At 41.3% G+C, this 14303-nt stretch overlaps 1 protein-coding gene across 1 annotated transcript in view; it reads right to left on the reverse strand.

Moving 5' to 3' along the window:
• TDRD5 (tudor domain containing 5) overlaps positions 1–13098 on the reverse strand; it is a 101304-nt gene extending 88206 nt beyond the window's left edge. Inside the window, exons 1-4 of the mRNA XM_064594247.1 lie at positions 13043–13098; positions 12121–12357; positions 10960–11367; positions 8802–8992 (exon numbers count right to left, since the gene is read on the reverse strand). Of these exons, the coding sequence (XP_064450317.1) occupies positions 8802–8992; positions 10960–11367; positions 12121–12352 (831 nt within the window). The 5' untranslated portion in view covers positions 12353–12357; positions 13043–13098. The remainder of the gene's footprint in view (positions 1–8801; positions 8993–10959; positions 11368–12120; positions 12358–13042) is intronic.
• Between the last annotated feature and the right edge of the window lie 1205 nt (positions 13099–14303).

Consider the following 14303-nt stretch of genomic DNA (forward strand, 5'->3'; position numbering starts at 1 on the left):
AGGAAGATTTACAAAAGGCAAATATGCATATGAAAAGATACCCAACATTATTCATCATTAGAGAAATTCCAATTAAAACCATAATGAAATACCACCACACACCCACTCAAATGACTGGTATTTTTTAAATTAACAATACCAAATGTTAACAAAGATGCAGCTAGAACTCTCTTATGTAGTTCACAGGAATGTAAAATCGTACAGCCACTTTAGAAAACAGTTCAGCAATTTCTTATAAAGTGAAACATATACTTACTGAATGACCCAACAACCCTACTCCTAGGTATTTACCTAAGAGAACTGAAGTCCACAGTCATACAAGGCGTATGCAAATGTTCAAAGTAGCTTTATATGTAAATACCCCAAAAAGGAAACAACCCAAGTATCATCTAATGGGAGTAGATAACAAATTGAAGTATATCAATACAGTGGAATGATATGCAACAAAAAAAGTAACAAAAGCATCATGCTAAGAAGCTAAACACAAAAGCTAGATGCTATTTAATTCCATTTAGATGAAACTCTTAAAAAGTCAAACTCACAGAAAGCAGTGATTTTTATATCTGTGGCTATAGCTGGGAAAAGAGATCAATTACAAAGCAGCATAATGGAACTTTTTGAAAATGATGGAAATGGTTTCTTGATTTTCATGGTGATTACATGACTTGGCTACATTGTCAAAACTCAAATTGTACATTTTAAATGGGCAAATTTTACTGTACGTAAATTGTTACTAAAGCTTTTTTTTTAAAGTTACACAGGTAAGGCACTTTTATGTCTTGAATTTAATTTCCATGTGCTTATTCTGAACTCTACTTAAGCGGTCATCTTGCATGGATTGAGAAGGAAGACAGCGGAGGAGTAGGGGACCCTAATTTCATCTGGTTCCTGGAATTCAGCTAGATAGCTATCAAATCATTCTGAACACCTGCGAACTCAACTGGAGATCTAAGGAAAGAATTGCTGCAATTCTACAAATAGAAAAGCGACCACTTTTTGCAAGGTAGGAGGTGTGGAGAAGTGAACCCAAGAAGATATATCAGAAGATAAACCCTGGAGGGAGGGAGCCAGCTACCCAGAAAGTGATATAGCAGCAGAGTGCAAAATTAGAACTTTTAGAAATGTGTTCCAGTGAGGGAAGTCCCTGCCTGAAAGGTGCTCAGGTGGCCAAATGGGCAGAATCCTAGGTGGAACAGTGTGGTCTCAGGATCCCCGGGGTCACAGAAGGAACAGGGGTGCCTGAGTGCAGCAGAGTTCCCAAGCATCAGAGCAGGGAAGCCGGCTGCTATCCTCGGGCCCAGGAGTGGGCTTTCAGCTCGGTGTTGCCATTAACCCTGAGCGGGGGCATGGTAGAGCAACTGCTCTCCAAGCAGGGGCCTATCAAGAGGCAGAACCACAGCGAGACCCCATCCCTGCCATGGGAGGAGCAGTCCCAGTGCACACTGCAGGAGTCTGTAAGTTTGGAAACTCAATAAGGGTCATGTGCCTGAGATAAACACTCGGTCACAGGCTGGGTGAACACAGTGCCCACAGAAACCAGGGACACAAGAGTGAGTGATTCCTTTTGGGTGCACTAAACACTGGAGTGTGCAAATTTTCAGCTCCGGGGCTGGAGATCGGGGCACCACCATTTTCATGTTCATTTCCATCCCCAAAGTGGGGCAGAAAGCCTTCAGAAACAAAAGCCACATAGAGCAATGTGAAGCAGCTTACACTGAGCTTGGCCCCCTGGCAAGGGTGGTGCAATTCTGCCAGGGGGCAAAGACACCTGAGAATCAGTGCAACAGGCTCCTCCCCCAGAAGACCAGGAGGAACATCTGGCTAATACCAAGTTTACCGATCACACAGAACTGCAAAACTCCAGCACTAGGATAAAATAGTATGTAGATTTGGGGTTTCTTCTCATGATTCCTTAGTATTTAATTTCAATTTTTTTTCTTTTTGTCCTTTTCAACTGTTTATTATTTTATGAACTCTTTAAGTCTTGTTTAATTTTCAATTTTACAGTTACATTTTTATATATATTCTTTATTTTTGGCTTCCTTTCATTGTATTCAACTTTGTTTTTGTGTGTGTGTGTGTGTGTGTGTATATATATATATATACACATATATATATATATACACATATATATATACACATATATATATATACATATATATATATATACACATATATATATATGTATATATATATATATTTCTCTTTCCTGACAATTTTGGGATCTAGATTCTTCTAACAGACCAAAATACACCCAGGACCAAGGGTATTGCTCTGTTCAGTCCACCTGTTGGATTATATTCTCTCTTCTTTCTTTTTTTGGTTTCTGATCTCTTCTGATTTTTTAGTATATATTTTGATGGGGTCATGGTTGCTATATTTGTATTTTGTTCTCTTGTTCATCTATTCTTCTCTAGATAGAATGACAAGATGGAAAAACTTACCCCAGAAAAGAAAACAAGTGGCAGTATTAACTGCCAGGGAATTAATCAATATGGTTATAAGATGTCAGAGCTAGAATTCAGAATAACAATTATAAAGATACTAGCTGGGCTTGAAAAAAGCACAGAAGACACTAGGGAATCTCTTTCTGGAGAAATAAAAGAACTAAAATCTAATCAGGTTGAAATCAAAAAGGGTATTACTGAGATGCAATCAAAAATGGAGTGTCTAACTGCTAAGATAAATGAGGAAGAGAAAATTGGTGATAGAGAAGATAAAACGATGGAGAATAAAGACACTGAGAAAAAGAGATAAAGAACTACTGGATCATGAGGGGAGAATTTGAGAGATAAGTGATACCATAAAGCGAAACAATATTGAATAATTGGGGTACCAGAGGAAGAGGAGAAAGGGGAGGCAAAACGTATATTGGAACAAATTATAGTTGAGAACTTCCCTAATCTGGGGGAAAAAACAGGCTTTCAAGTCCAGAAGGCACAGAGAATCTCCCTCAAAATCAATACAAATAGGTCAACACCTGGACATATAATAGTGACGGTTACAAATCTCAGAGACAAAGAGAAAATCCTGACAGCAGCTCAGGACAAGAGGTCCTTAACCTACAAAGGAAGAAATATAAGGCTGAAAGCAGACCTAGCCACAGACACCTGGCAGGCCAGAAAGGACTGGAATGATATAGTCAGGGTGCTAAATGAGAAAAACATGCAGCCAAGAATACTTTATCCAGCAAGGCTGTCACTCAAAATAGGAGAGAGAAAAATCTTCCAGGACAAACAAACTGAAAGAATTTGTGATCACTAAACCAGCCCTGCAACAAATATTAAAGGGGATCCTTTAAATGAAGAGAGAGCTTCATTTAAACAACTTAGACCAGAAAAGAACAGAGACAATATACAGAAACAGTGACTTAACAGGTAATACAATGGCACTAAATTCATATCTTTCAATAGTTACTCTGAATGTAAATGGGCTAAATGCTCCAATCAAAAAACAAGGGTATCAGATTGGGTAAAAAAGCAAGACCCATCCATATGCTGTCTGCAAGAGGCTCATTTTAGACCCAAAGATACCTCCAGATTGAAAGTGAAGGGGTGGAGAACCATTTATCAAGCTAATGGATATAAAAATAAAGCTGGGGTGGGAATCCTTATATCAGACAAATTAGGTTTTAAACCAAAGACTGTAATAAGAGATGAAGACGGTCACTATATCATAATTAAAGGGTCTATCCAACAAGAAGATCTAACAATTATAAATATTTATGCACCTAACATGGGAGGAGCCAATTATATAAGCCAATTAATAACAAAATTAAAGAAACACATTGATAATAATAACAAAAATAGTAGAGGACTTTAACACCCCATTCACTGCAATGGACAGATCATCTAAGCAGAAAATCAACAAGGAAACAATGGCTTTGAATGACACACTGGACCAGATGGACTTCACAGATACATTCAAAGCATTCTATCCTAAAGCAACAGAATACACATTCTTCTCGAGTGCACATAGAACATTCTCCAGAATGGAAAACATACTGGGTCACAAATCAGGTCTCAATCGGTACCAAAAGAGTGAAATTATTCCCTGCATATTTTCAGACCACAGTGTTTTGAAACTGGAACTCAATCACAAGAGGAAAGTCGGAAAGAACTCAAATACATGAGGCTAGGGAGCATCCTACTAAATGAATGAATGGGTCAACCAGGAAATTAATGAAGAATTAAAATATTCATGGAAACAAATGAAAATGAAAACACAACTGTTCAAAACCTTTGGGATGCTGCAAAGGCGGTCCTAAGAGGGAAGTACATAGCAATACAAGCCTTTCTCAAGAAACAAGAAAGGTCTCAAATACACAACCTAACCCTACACCTAAAGTAGCTGGAGAAAGAAGAGCAAATAAAGCCTAATCCCAGCAGGAGAAGAGAATTAATAAAGATTAGAGCAGAAATCCATGAAATAGAAACCAAAAGAACAGAACTAATCAACGAAACTAGGAGCTGGTTCTATGAAAGAATTAGTAAGATCAATAAACCCCTGGCCAGGCTTATCAAAAAGAAAAGAGGAAAGGACCCAAATTAATAAAATCATGAAAGAAAAAGCAGAGATCACAACCAACACCAAAGAAATGCAAACAATTATAAGAACATATTATGAGCAACTACATGCCAACAAATTAGGCAATCTGGAAGAAATGGATGCATTCCTAGAAACATATAAACTACCAAAACTGAACCAGGAAGAAACAGAAAATCTGAACAGACCCATAACCAGCAAGAAAACCAAAGCAGTAACCAAAAATCTACCAACAAAGAAGAGTCCAGGGCCGATGGCTTCCCAGGGCAATTCTACCAAACATTTAACGAAGAATTAATACCTATTCTCTGAAGCTGTTTCAAAAACTAAAAAGGGAAGAAAACTTCCAAATTCCTTCTATGAGGCCAGCATGACCTTGATTCCAAAACCAAAGACCCCACCAAAAAGGAGAATTACAGACCAATATCCCTGATTAACATGGGATGCCAAAATTCTCACCAAGATACTAGCCAACAGGATCCAACAGTACATTAAAAGGATTATTCACCACGACTAAATGAAAGTTATTACTGGGCTGCAAGGGTGGTTCAACATTTGCAAATCAATCAATGTTACACACCCCACATTAATAAAAGAAAGGACAAGAACCATATGATCCTCTCAACAGATGCAGAAAAAGCATTTGACAAAGTACAGCATCCTTTCTTGATTAAAACTCTCCACAGTGTAGGGATAGAAGGAACATATATCAATAGCATAAAAGCCATCTACAAAAAGCCCACAGCAAACATCATTCTCATTGGGGGAAAACTGAGAGCTTTTCCCCTAAGGTCAGGAACACGGCAGGGATGTCCACTATCACCACTGTTGTTCAACATAGAAGTCCTAGCCTCACAAACAGACAATAAAAAGAAATAAAAGGGGGCGCCTGGGTGGCTCAGTTGGTTAAGCGACTGCCTTCGGCTCAGGTCATGATCCTGGAGTCCTGGGATCAAGTCCCGCATCAGGCTCCCTGCTCAGCAGGGAGTCTGCTTCTCCCTCTGACCCTCCTCCCTCTCCTGCTCTCTGTCTCTCATTCTCTCTCTCTCAAATAAATAAAATCTTTAAAAAAAAAAAAAGAAATAAAAGGTATGTGAATAGGCAAAGAAGTCGTCAAACTCTTACTCTTTGCAGATGACATGATACTCTATATGGAAAACCCAAAGACTCCACCCCAAAATTGCTAGAACTCATACAGGAACTCAGCAAAGTGGCAGGATATAAAATCAATGCACAGAAATCAGTTGCACTTCTATACACTAACAGTGAGACAGAAGAAAGAAAAATTAAGGAATCGATCCCATTTACAACTGCACCCAAAGCCGTAGACACTGAGGAATAAACCTTACCAAAGAGGCAAAGGATCTGTACTCAGAAAACTATAAAATACTCATGAAAGAAATTGAGGAAGACACAAAGAAATGAAAAAACGTTCTATGCTCATGAATTGGAAGAACAAATATTGTTAAAATGTCTATGCTACCTAAAGCAATCTACTCATTCAACGCAATCCCTATCAAAATACCATTGGCTTTTTTCACAGAGCTGGAACAAATAATCCTAAAATTTGTATGGAACCAGAAAAGACCCCAAATAGCCAAAGGAATGTTGGAAAAAAAAAAAAAAAAACTGGTGGCATCACAATTCCAGACTTCAAGCTCTATTACAAAGCTGTCATCACCAAGACAGTATGGTACTGGCACAAAAACAGGCACATAGATCAATAGAAAAGAATAGAGAGCCCAGAAATGGACCCTCAACTCTATAGTCAACTTATCTTTGACAAAGCAGGAAAGAATGTCCAATGGAAAAAAGACAGTCTCTTCAATAAACGGTGCTGGAAAAATTAGAGAGCCATATGCAGAAGAATGAAACTGGACCATTCTCTTACATCATATACAAAGACTCAAAATGGATAAAGACCTCAGTGTGAGACAGGAGTCCATCAAAATCCTAGTGGAGAACACAGGCAGCAAACTCTGTGACCTCAGCCACAGCAACTTCTGGCTAGATAGGTCTCCAAAGGCAAGGGAAACAAGGGCAAAAATGAACTACTGGGACTTCATCAAGATAAAAAACTTTTGCAAGGCAAAGGAAACAGTCAACAAAAACAAAAGACAACTGACGGGCGCCTGGGTGGCTGTCATTAAGCATCTGCTTTCGGCTCAGGTCATGATCCCTGGGTCCTGGGATCAAGCCCCGCATCGGGCTCCCTGCTCGGCGGGAGGCCTGTTTCTCCCTCTCCCATTCCCTCTGCTGTGTTCTCTCTCTCACTGTGTCTCTGTCAAACAAATAAAATCTTTAAAAAAAAAAAAAAAAAAAAAGACAACTGACAGGATGGGAGAAGATATCTGCAAATGTCTCATCAGATAAAGGGTTAGTATCCAAAATCTATGAAGAACTTATCAAACTCAACACCCAAAAAATAATCCAGTTAAGAAATGGGCATTTCTCCAAAGAAGACACACAAATGGCCAACAGACACATGAAAAAGTGCTCAACATCACTTGGCATCAGGGAAATACAAATCAAAACCTCAATGAGATACCACCTCACACCATTCAGAATGGCTAAAATTAACAAGTCAGGAAATGACAGATGTTGGCAAGAGGGTGGAAAAAGGGGAACCCTCTTACACTGTTGATGGGAATGCAAGCTGGTGAAACCAATCTAGAAAACAGTATGGAGGTTCCTCAAAAAGTTGAAAATAGAGCTACCCTATGACCCAGCAATTGCACTAATTGAGTATTTACCCCAAAGATACAAACATAGTGACCGAAGGGTCACCTGTACCCCAATGTTTATAGCAGCAGTGTCCACAATAGCCAAACTATGGAAAGAGCCCAGATGTCCAACAACAGAAAAACTGATAAAGATGATGTGGTATATATATACAATGGACTATTACTCAGCCATCACAAAAATGAAATCTTGCTATTTGCAAGGACGTGGATGGAACTAGAGGGTATTATGGTAGGCGAAATAAGTCAGTCAGAGAAAGACAATTATCCTATGATTTCACTCATATGTGGAATTTGAGAAACAAGACAGAGGAGCATAGAGGAAGGGAGGGAAAAATAGAACAAATCGAAATCAGAGAGGGAGACAAACCTTAAGAGACTCTTAACTATAGAAAACAAACTGAGGGTTGCTGGAGGGGAGTGGTTGGGGGATGGGGTAACTGGGTGATGGGCATTAAGGAGGGCACGTGATGTAATGAGCACTGGCTGTTATATACAACTGATGAGTCACTGAACTCTATCTCTGAAACTAATACACTGTGTTAATTGAATTTAAATAAAATATAATTAATTTTTAATGCAAAAAAAAGGTTGTTATCTTGCTAATTTAACCAGGCCTTTCTTGGTTATATTCTAGTAGCTTTTGTTGAAAAATCCTTCAGTGTATACATAGTCAAAAAAATACCAGCACTGTAGTGCTCAGGCCAGCCATTCCAGTGAAGATATCCATGAGGTAAGTTGCAAATATACTTCTAGGACTTTGGTGAGAAGCTGGAACTAGAGAGAGATGTGAGGGTCATCTGCAGAAAGTACAGGTACCCCTTGCTTTTCAAAAGTTCACGCTATGCCCCTTTGCTTTTATGAAGGATCTAGGGTTAGTTCTTGTTTTGCTAATTCAAAGAAATCGAAAGAGGATTTTCAGAAGTGAAAACAGCATCCAGCATTTGTTTTGCAATGAGTGGTTACAGGGGCTATGTGCACTCTGAGCAGCCGGAGAGGCACCGCCAACCTCCTTCCCCAAGAACTTCATTCAGCATCAAGCTATGGTGGCTTGATGCTGTGCTTTATCTCCATTTATTTATTTTGTGCGTCAATTACCAAGATAAGTCCTAAGGTATCAGAAAAACCATTAGCAAGATGTGTCTTAAGGTATCAGAAATGCCCACTAGAGATTATTTTGAGGGTCTGGGAATGTTCAAAATAATTTCCATATAAATTAATGGTAACTGTTTCCTTGCTTTATACCAGTTCAACTTAAGAAAGCTTTCCTAGGAACACTTTACTTTCGAATAGCAGGGGAAACCTGTCAAAGAAACCATAGGAACTGATAAAATTGTACTTTTTTTCCCTGTGCCACCTCTTACTAGCTAGTAATCAACACAACCATAGAAAATGCTCAAATACGAAATGACTTTATAATTTTAAAAGGTAAGCTTTTCCATCAGTTCTAAGTAATAAATACTAAATTTAAACACATTTTTGGTGTATTTATATCTCCAAAATCTGATCTCTTACCTGGTTTAATTTTTCAGTGTGATTCAGCCTTGAAGTCTCTACTGCATTTGACTTAAAAGTCTTTTCCACGTTCAATATTTGCCTCGGTAGTTCCATGTTTGAAGTGGGTTGTGAAAAACGGGCCTTTGCAACTGGGGAGCCTGTGGAGTACGACCCCTGCTTCATTCTAAAAGGCTGAGTAAACATCTTCCCTCCTTCTGTGAATAAAAGAACAGAGAAAAGTTGTCACTAACGATTTCTACTTTATTTTCCGGTGGTTATCTATAGAGGCTACTGTGACCTAACTGCCCTCAACTCTGAAATAACAATTAAGGAAAGTAAGCTTATGGTTTCATATTGCCAAATAAAATCTACATACAATGGAAGAGATTCTCGTCATCTATAGACGAAAACCAAGAGATCATTAAGTGTGTTACTGAAAAGGTTGGGGCTACCTAAAAAACTCCACTTAAGGCCACCTGAATATAATTACAAAGAGGCAGGTTTCAATAGGTAAAAACCTAAAAAGCTGTATCCTGTTTATTAGGAGGTCAAAAAGCCTCCAAATAAGGAGTCTGCTTAAAATTATGCTTCTCAAACCAGACAATCACCTAGTAGTATGGGAGGAAGAAAGGGGGATAAAAAAGCTACAGAATAAAGGATATTCTAGAGTACAGATTTTTTTCTTCAAGATTTGTAGGAGGAAAATACCACTGGAGAGATATATGTTGATGTACAACACAAACGATTTATCACTAGACTTCATTATAGCCTAGCTCTTTACCATAAGATCAAGCGCGCGCGCACACACACACACACACAAATTGTTTCCAATGTATCCTGATGACAGGATGAAGGGTCCACAGATGGGAAACATGAACAATCCAATCACTGGGAAGGAATATCGCTCCCCCCATTCAATAAGTTGGCAAACTGCTTTATACAAGTCAACCTCTTATAAGTTTAACAGCATGATGAGTTTGTCTCCCTAAGTTTGAGCAACTCAAGAATACTCACTGGCCCCTGCAGTCTTCCCTGACCAGAGCATGTAAACACCCTAGGATATCTTCATCAAATTATACTTCCTATCATAGTTTAAGTATTGGTTTCTACACTTGGGACTTTCTCATGGTTTCACCTACATTACTCGAAATACAGATTTTAGAGAAAAAGAAAAATCACTGAAATAGGCATAGAAATTCTTCAAATACGCTCAGTGTATAGATTCTGTACTGTCAAGGATCTAGTGAGGCACGATACAAATGATCACATTGGTCTTCTGAGACTTTGAGACAGTGATTCAGGGACGAAAGGCACAGCATAGGGACTACAGTCAATGGTATTGTAATAATGTGGTAGCTACACTGTGGTGAGCACAGCATACGTACAAAGTTGTCAAATCACTATGTTGTACACCTGAAAATAATGGATCATTGTGTGTCAACTATACTTCAATAAATATATACATTAAAAAAACAAAAACAAGAGGGACAACGATTGGGTAAGAAAAGCACTGAACAGTATTAAAAGCTGAGTATCAAACCCTGGCTGTAACACTTTCCTAGTCATGCAACTTTGGAAAAGTCATTTAACTTTCCTGAGCTTTCTTTTCTTTATCTCTAAGATTGGGTTATTCACCCTTCTATGGTGTGGCAATGAGAATCCAAGGTAAAACGCTAAATAAGGTGGTTACCGTTACACTACATAAATTACTGCAGTGCTTGCTAGGTTATCAAAGATCTGTGCCAGCAAAAATTAGATGGCAAATGTGACCAGTATTTTTTTTTAATCTCTTCATTTCCCACGTTATAGCTTTACATGAACACACAGGACTCACGTTCATTTACAGTGCTCCAGAGAAAGCAGATCTTGTGTTTTTATAGTAATAGCTACCACTTATCATAAGCTTACTAAATGCGAGGCACTTGTCTGAGTTCATCTCATTTAATCCTCAGCACAACTCCAAGAGGCAAGTATTATTATTCCTATTCTAGAGGAGGAACCTAAGACTTCGATGTTCTAAGTAACTTGCTCGAAATCACTCAGCCAGCAAGGGGGAGCGCCAGGATGCACCTTTTGACAAACTCTGGGAGCTGAGACATGACCCACTTCCACAGCTGCCAGGACTGCTCCAAATTCTGCTAACCCACAATACAGTGACTAATGCTCGCATGCTTACCTGTTGGCCATCCTCTCTGCTTTTCCTCTGATACGCTCTTCTTTAGCATCAGCAAAGAACCTGCTCTGGTCTGCTCTACAGAAATGACATCCGAAGCAGCATTAAGCACTTCAAACATAGAGAGGAATCCATACTGCACATACTGGAATGAACGTCCAAATCGTCTGACAAATGCCTTCTCAAAATCAGAAAGGAGAACAGGAGATAACGCCAAGAGGTCTTTCAACTCACTCTTCACAACAGCTGGAAGAATGGGGGGCACCCTTCCTCGGTAAGGTACTCGCCGACGGGAGCTTGGCCCAGAGCAAACACTGGCCCTTCCCTTCTGCTCGGAGTTTCGAACCTTATGGCTGCTCTTCTGTTTTGCAACCAAACTTGCTATTCCTTTGGTGGATTCATCTGGAATGGCTAAGGAGGTGTGAAAAAAGAAATCATATTTAGGTGAAAACTTAACTCCTTTCTTTATCCTTTGCATCTGTGGTTATATAGACAATTCTTAACTCTCCAAGGAGCTGTGTATCTAGGTAGCATTATAAACATGAACCCTTGGTTCCTCCATTTCTTGTACTTTACAACCACTTGTTAGCTCCTCTACCAGAGAATGAAAACAGAAAGATAAATCCCAGTATTTAGCATTACCGCTGACTGCTGAAATACCTGAAGCTCTCAAGATGAACAAACTTCCCTGCAATGTTTGTTTCATGAAATTTAAAACATGAGTTCATAATTTAAAATTCCCACTGTTATGCTTCTGCCAATTTAAGGTGCAATCTGAAATCATATGTAAGCTGTAGTTTTTGTGAATGCACCTTTTTCTGGGGAAAGATTTCTTGATTTTGCTAAAGCTTTCACTCTTCCCACAACCTCAAAGGTAACCATGAACCCTCTCCCCCTCAAAATATTAAAATCCCCTCACTGGGATGCAGGATAATTGCTATATGCAGGATAACTGCCATAACAATTCCTGTTTTTATTTCAATTCCAGTTAAATCCAGTGTTATATTAGTTTCAGGTGTACAGTATAGTGATTCAACACCATGCATCACCCGGTGCTCATCACAAGTGCACCCCTTAATCCCTATCACCTATTTATTTGCTAGAATAATTCCTTCCTAAGTAATCATTATTGCTTAGCTTATAGATCTTAAATCTTAAGCTTACCTTTCAGTATTACAGTACCATCCCCACTGAGGCAGACAGTGACAACATCAGGCATGTCCAACACCAGCTCCATAGTTGACCGATAGCCAAGGATTCGGAATGGCAAATGGCTGCCAACCATCCAAAGGTACTCCTTTTCCAACTGCTGTGGGGTCAAACCATCTTTGGCGGAAATGAGAAGTGACCTTATTTCTTTCCTCAGGCATTCCTGTACACGCTCTTGTTCAGACATTGCACCTTACCGGATTTAAGATAGAAACATGGCTCATGAGAAAAGCAAACAAACCCAAGTTGGGCGGGGGGTGTTAAAAGGATCAATAGTGGAATATAAACAACCAAGAAGCGAGTTCTAAAGGTGATAAAGCAGAAGCAAAACCGTGAGGGTTCTCTGAAACGCTGCATTTCGCAAAGCCCTCGCACAATTCAAACTCTAAATCTCAACCTGTGTTGAGCTGCACGCCTGAGAAATCACCGCCCCTGGCTAATGTGTGCGAAGTCCCAAGTTCCGGGCTCGTTGGGTTTTGTGTTTTGCTTTGTTTTGCTGAAGCATTAACAAGGGTTTGTTTGGGGTCTTAGTCTACACCGCAAACTTCGCATCAGACAGCATCCCTCGTCGACGCTGGGAAAAGGCCCGGGAAGGAGGCAAACGCAATACCGCCTTCCCCAGCCCACGGAGAGGGCTCCAGGTGAAGACCTCGCACCAGCGTACCTGCTCCGGCCCAGACCGACTGGGAGGCCGCCCGCTTCCTCTTACCCAGGTCAACGACCTCCTCTTTGCCGGGGCCAAGGGGTCCCCTCCCCGCCCCCAACGTCTCTCCCCGCCCCAGGAGGTGTGAGCAGCTCTCCTTCCCGCGACCCCGACTGCCCACGCCGCGGGGTGGAAGGCCGGCGGGCGGCAGGCAGGTGGCGCGCCGCCCCTCACCCGTGTCGCCCACAGCGCGGGCGCTGCCGTTGCGGGCCGGGACAGTCAAAGGGGTTCTCCCGCCCAGCCGCCGACGAGGAGCAGCGCCAAGGCGCCCGCGCGCCTGCGCACCAGTGCCCGAGGGCGGGCGGCGGGCGACCGGCGCCGCGGCCCAGCCCCGGGGGCGCGCGGCCGGTGGGACGGTTGGGCAGGCCGGTCGCTCGGGGGTCGGGGCTGGGGGACCGGGCGGCGCGGGGCCGCCAGACCGGTCTCTCGGGCAGCGTTGGCTCCCTCCGGGGATCGCCGGCGCCTACCTCCTCCGACGTGGCTGGGAGACGCGAGGTGGGGCTGCGGTTCGAGAACCTCTCCGACCACCTCCCCGGCCGGGTAGGGGGCAGGACAGGGGGCCGTCCGCCCTAGCGATGCGCAGGCAGGAGGAGGGGGGAAGGGGTCCTCGAGGTTCTGAACTTGGGTGTGCCTCAGAATCACCTGTGGAGCTTATTGAAGTTGGGGGCGGGGGGTGGGAGAGAATGATACCCAGGTCTGATCCGCAGAGATGATGATTCAGCAAGCCTAACGCTGTTGGGGTAAAATTACAGGCGATCCTGAAGCTTGGTGGAGAATCACTGCAGAGCCAGATGCAACTTGGGCTTCCGGAAGAGAGCAGGCGGGGCGCGGAGAGCTTCTTGAATGAATGTGAAGAACCTTCCAGGTGCCACTGGAGACAAACGAGCTGGGAAACTAAAGAAGAGAATGTATTTGAAGAAATAACCTGGGGATGTGTTTACTGGATAGGGAGAATGAGCCAATTTTCTAAAGTCCTTGAAAACCAGAAAAAAGCTTAAGAGGTACAGAATAGGAATGGTATAAAGACCTCAATATGTACAGTCTAATTAAAGGAACACGACAAACCAAAACATAACCAAGGAATCTGAATTAAGAAGAAAACCTGTGCACACGCCTGTACTTTATTTTCCATCTAAAATTCCATGACATGTTAAATCCAAAAAAGCTCTGGGAAAAATATGTTCCATCAACGAGCCAGGTATATTGAGGAATCCCTGAAAGACACATCATAGGAAAGATTTATGGGTTTATAGTAGAATGGACAAGGCAACAAAAAGGAAAGTGATGAGAGGTGAAAAATGAATCAGAAAGAATGTTTGGGAGTTTAAAAAGAAGGAAAATGTCCCAGATGTAAAGAAAAACACATTTCAGATTAGAAGGGCCCACTGAGTCCTTAGAATAACTAATAAAAAAAGATCCAATCCTAGACAAAGCC

This window comes from Mirounga angustirostris, unplaced genomic scaffold (genome assembly GCF_029215605.1).
Source record: "Mirounga angustirostris isolate CCGP_5_RB_7025 unplaced genomic scaffold, mMirAng1.0.hap1 SCAF_6, whole genome shotgun sequence".
Taxonomy (NCBI): Eukaryota; Metazoa; Chordata; class Mammalia; order Carnivora; family Phocidae; genus Mirounga; species Mirounga angustirostris.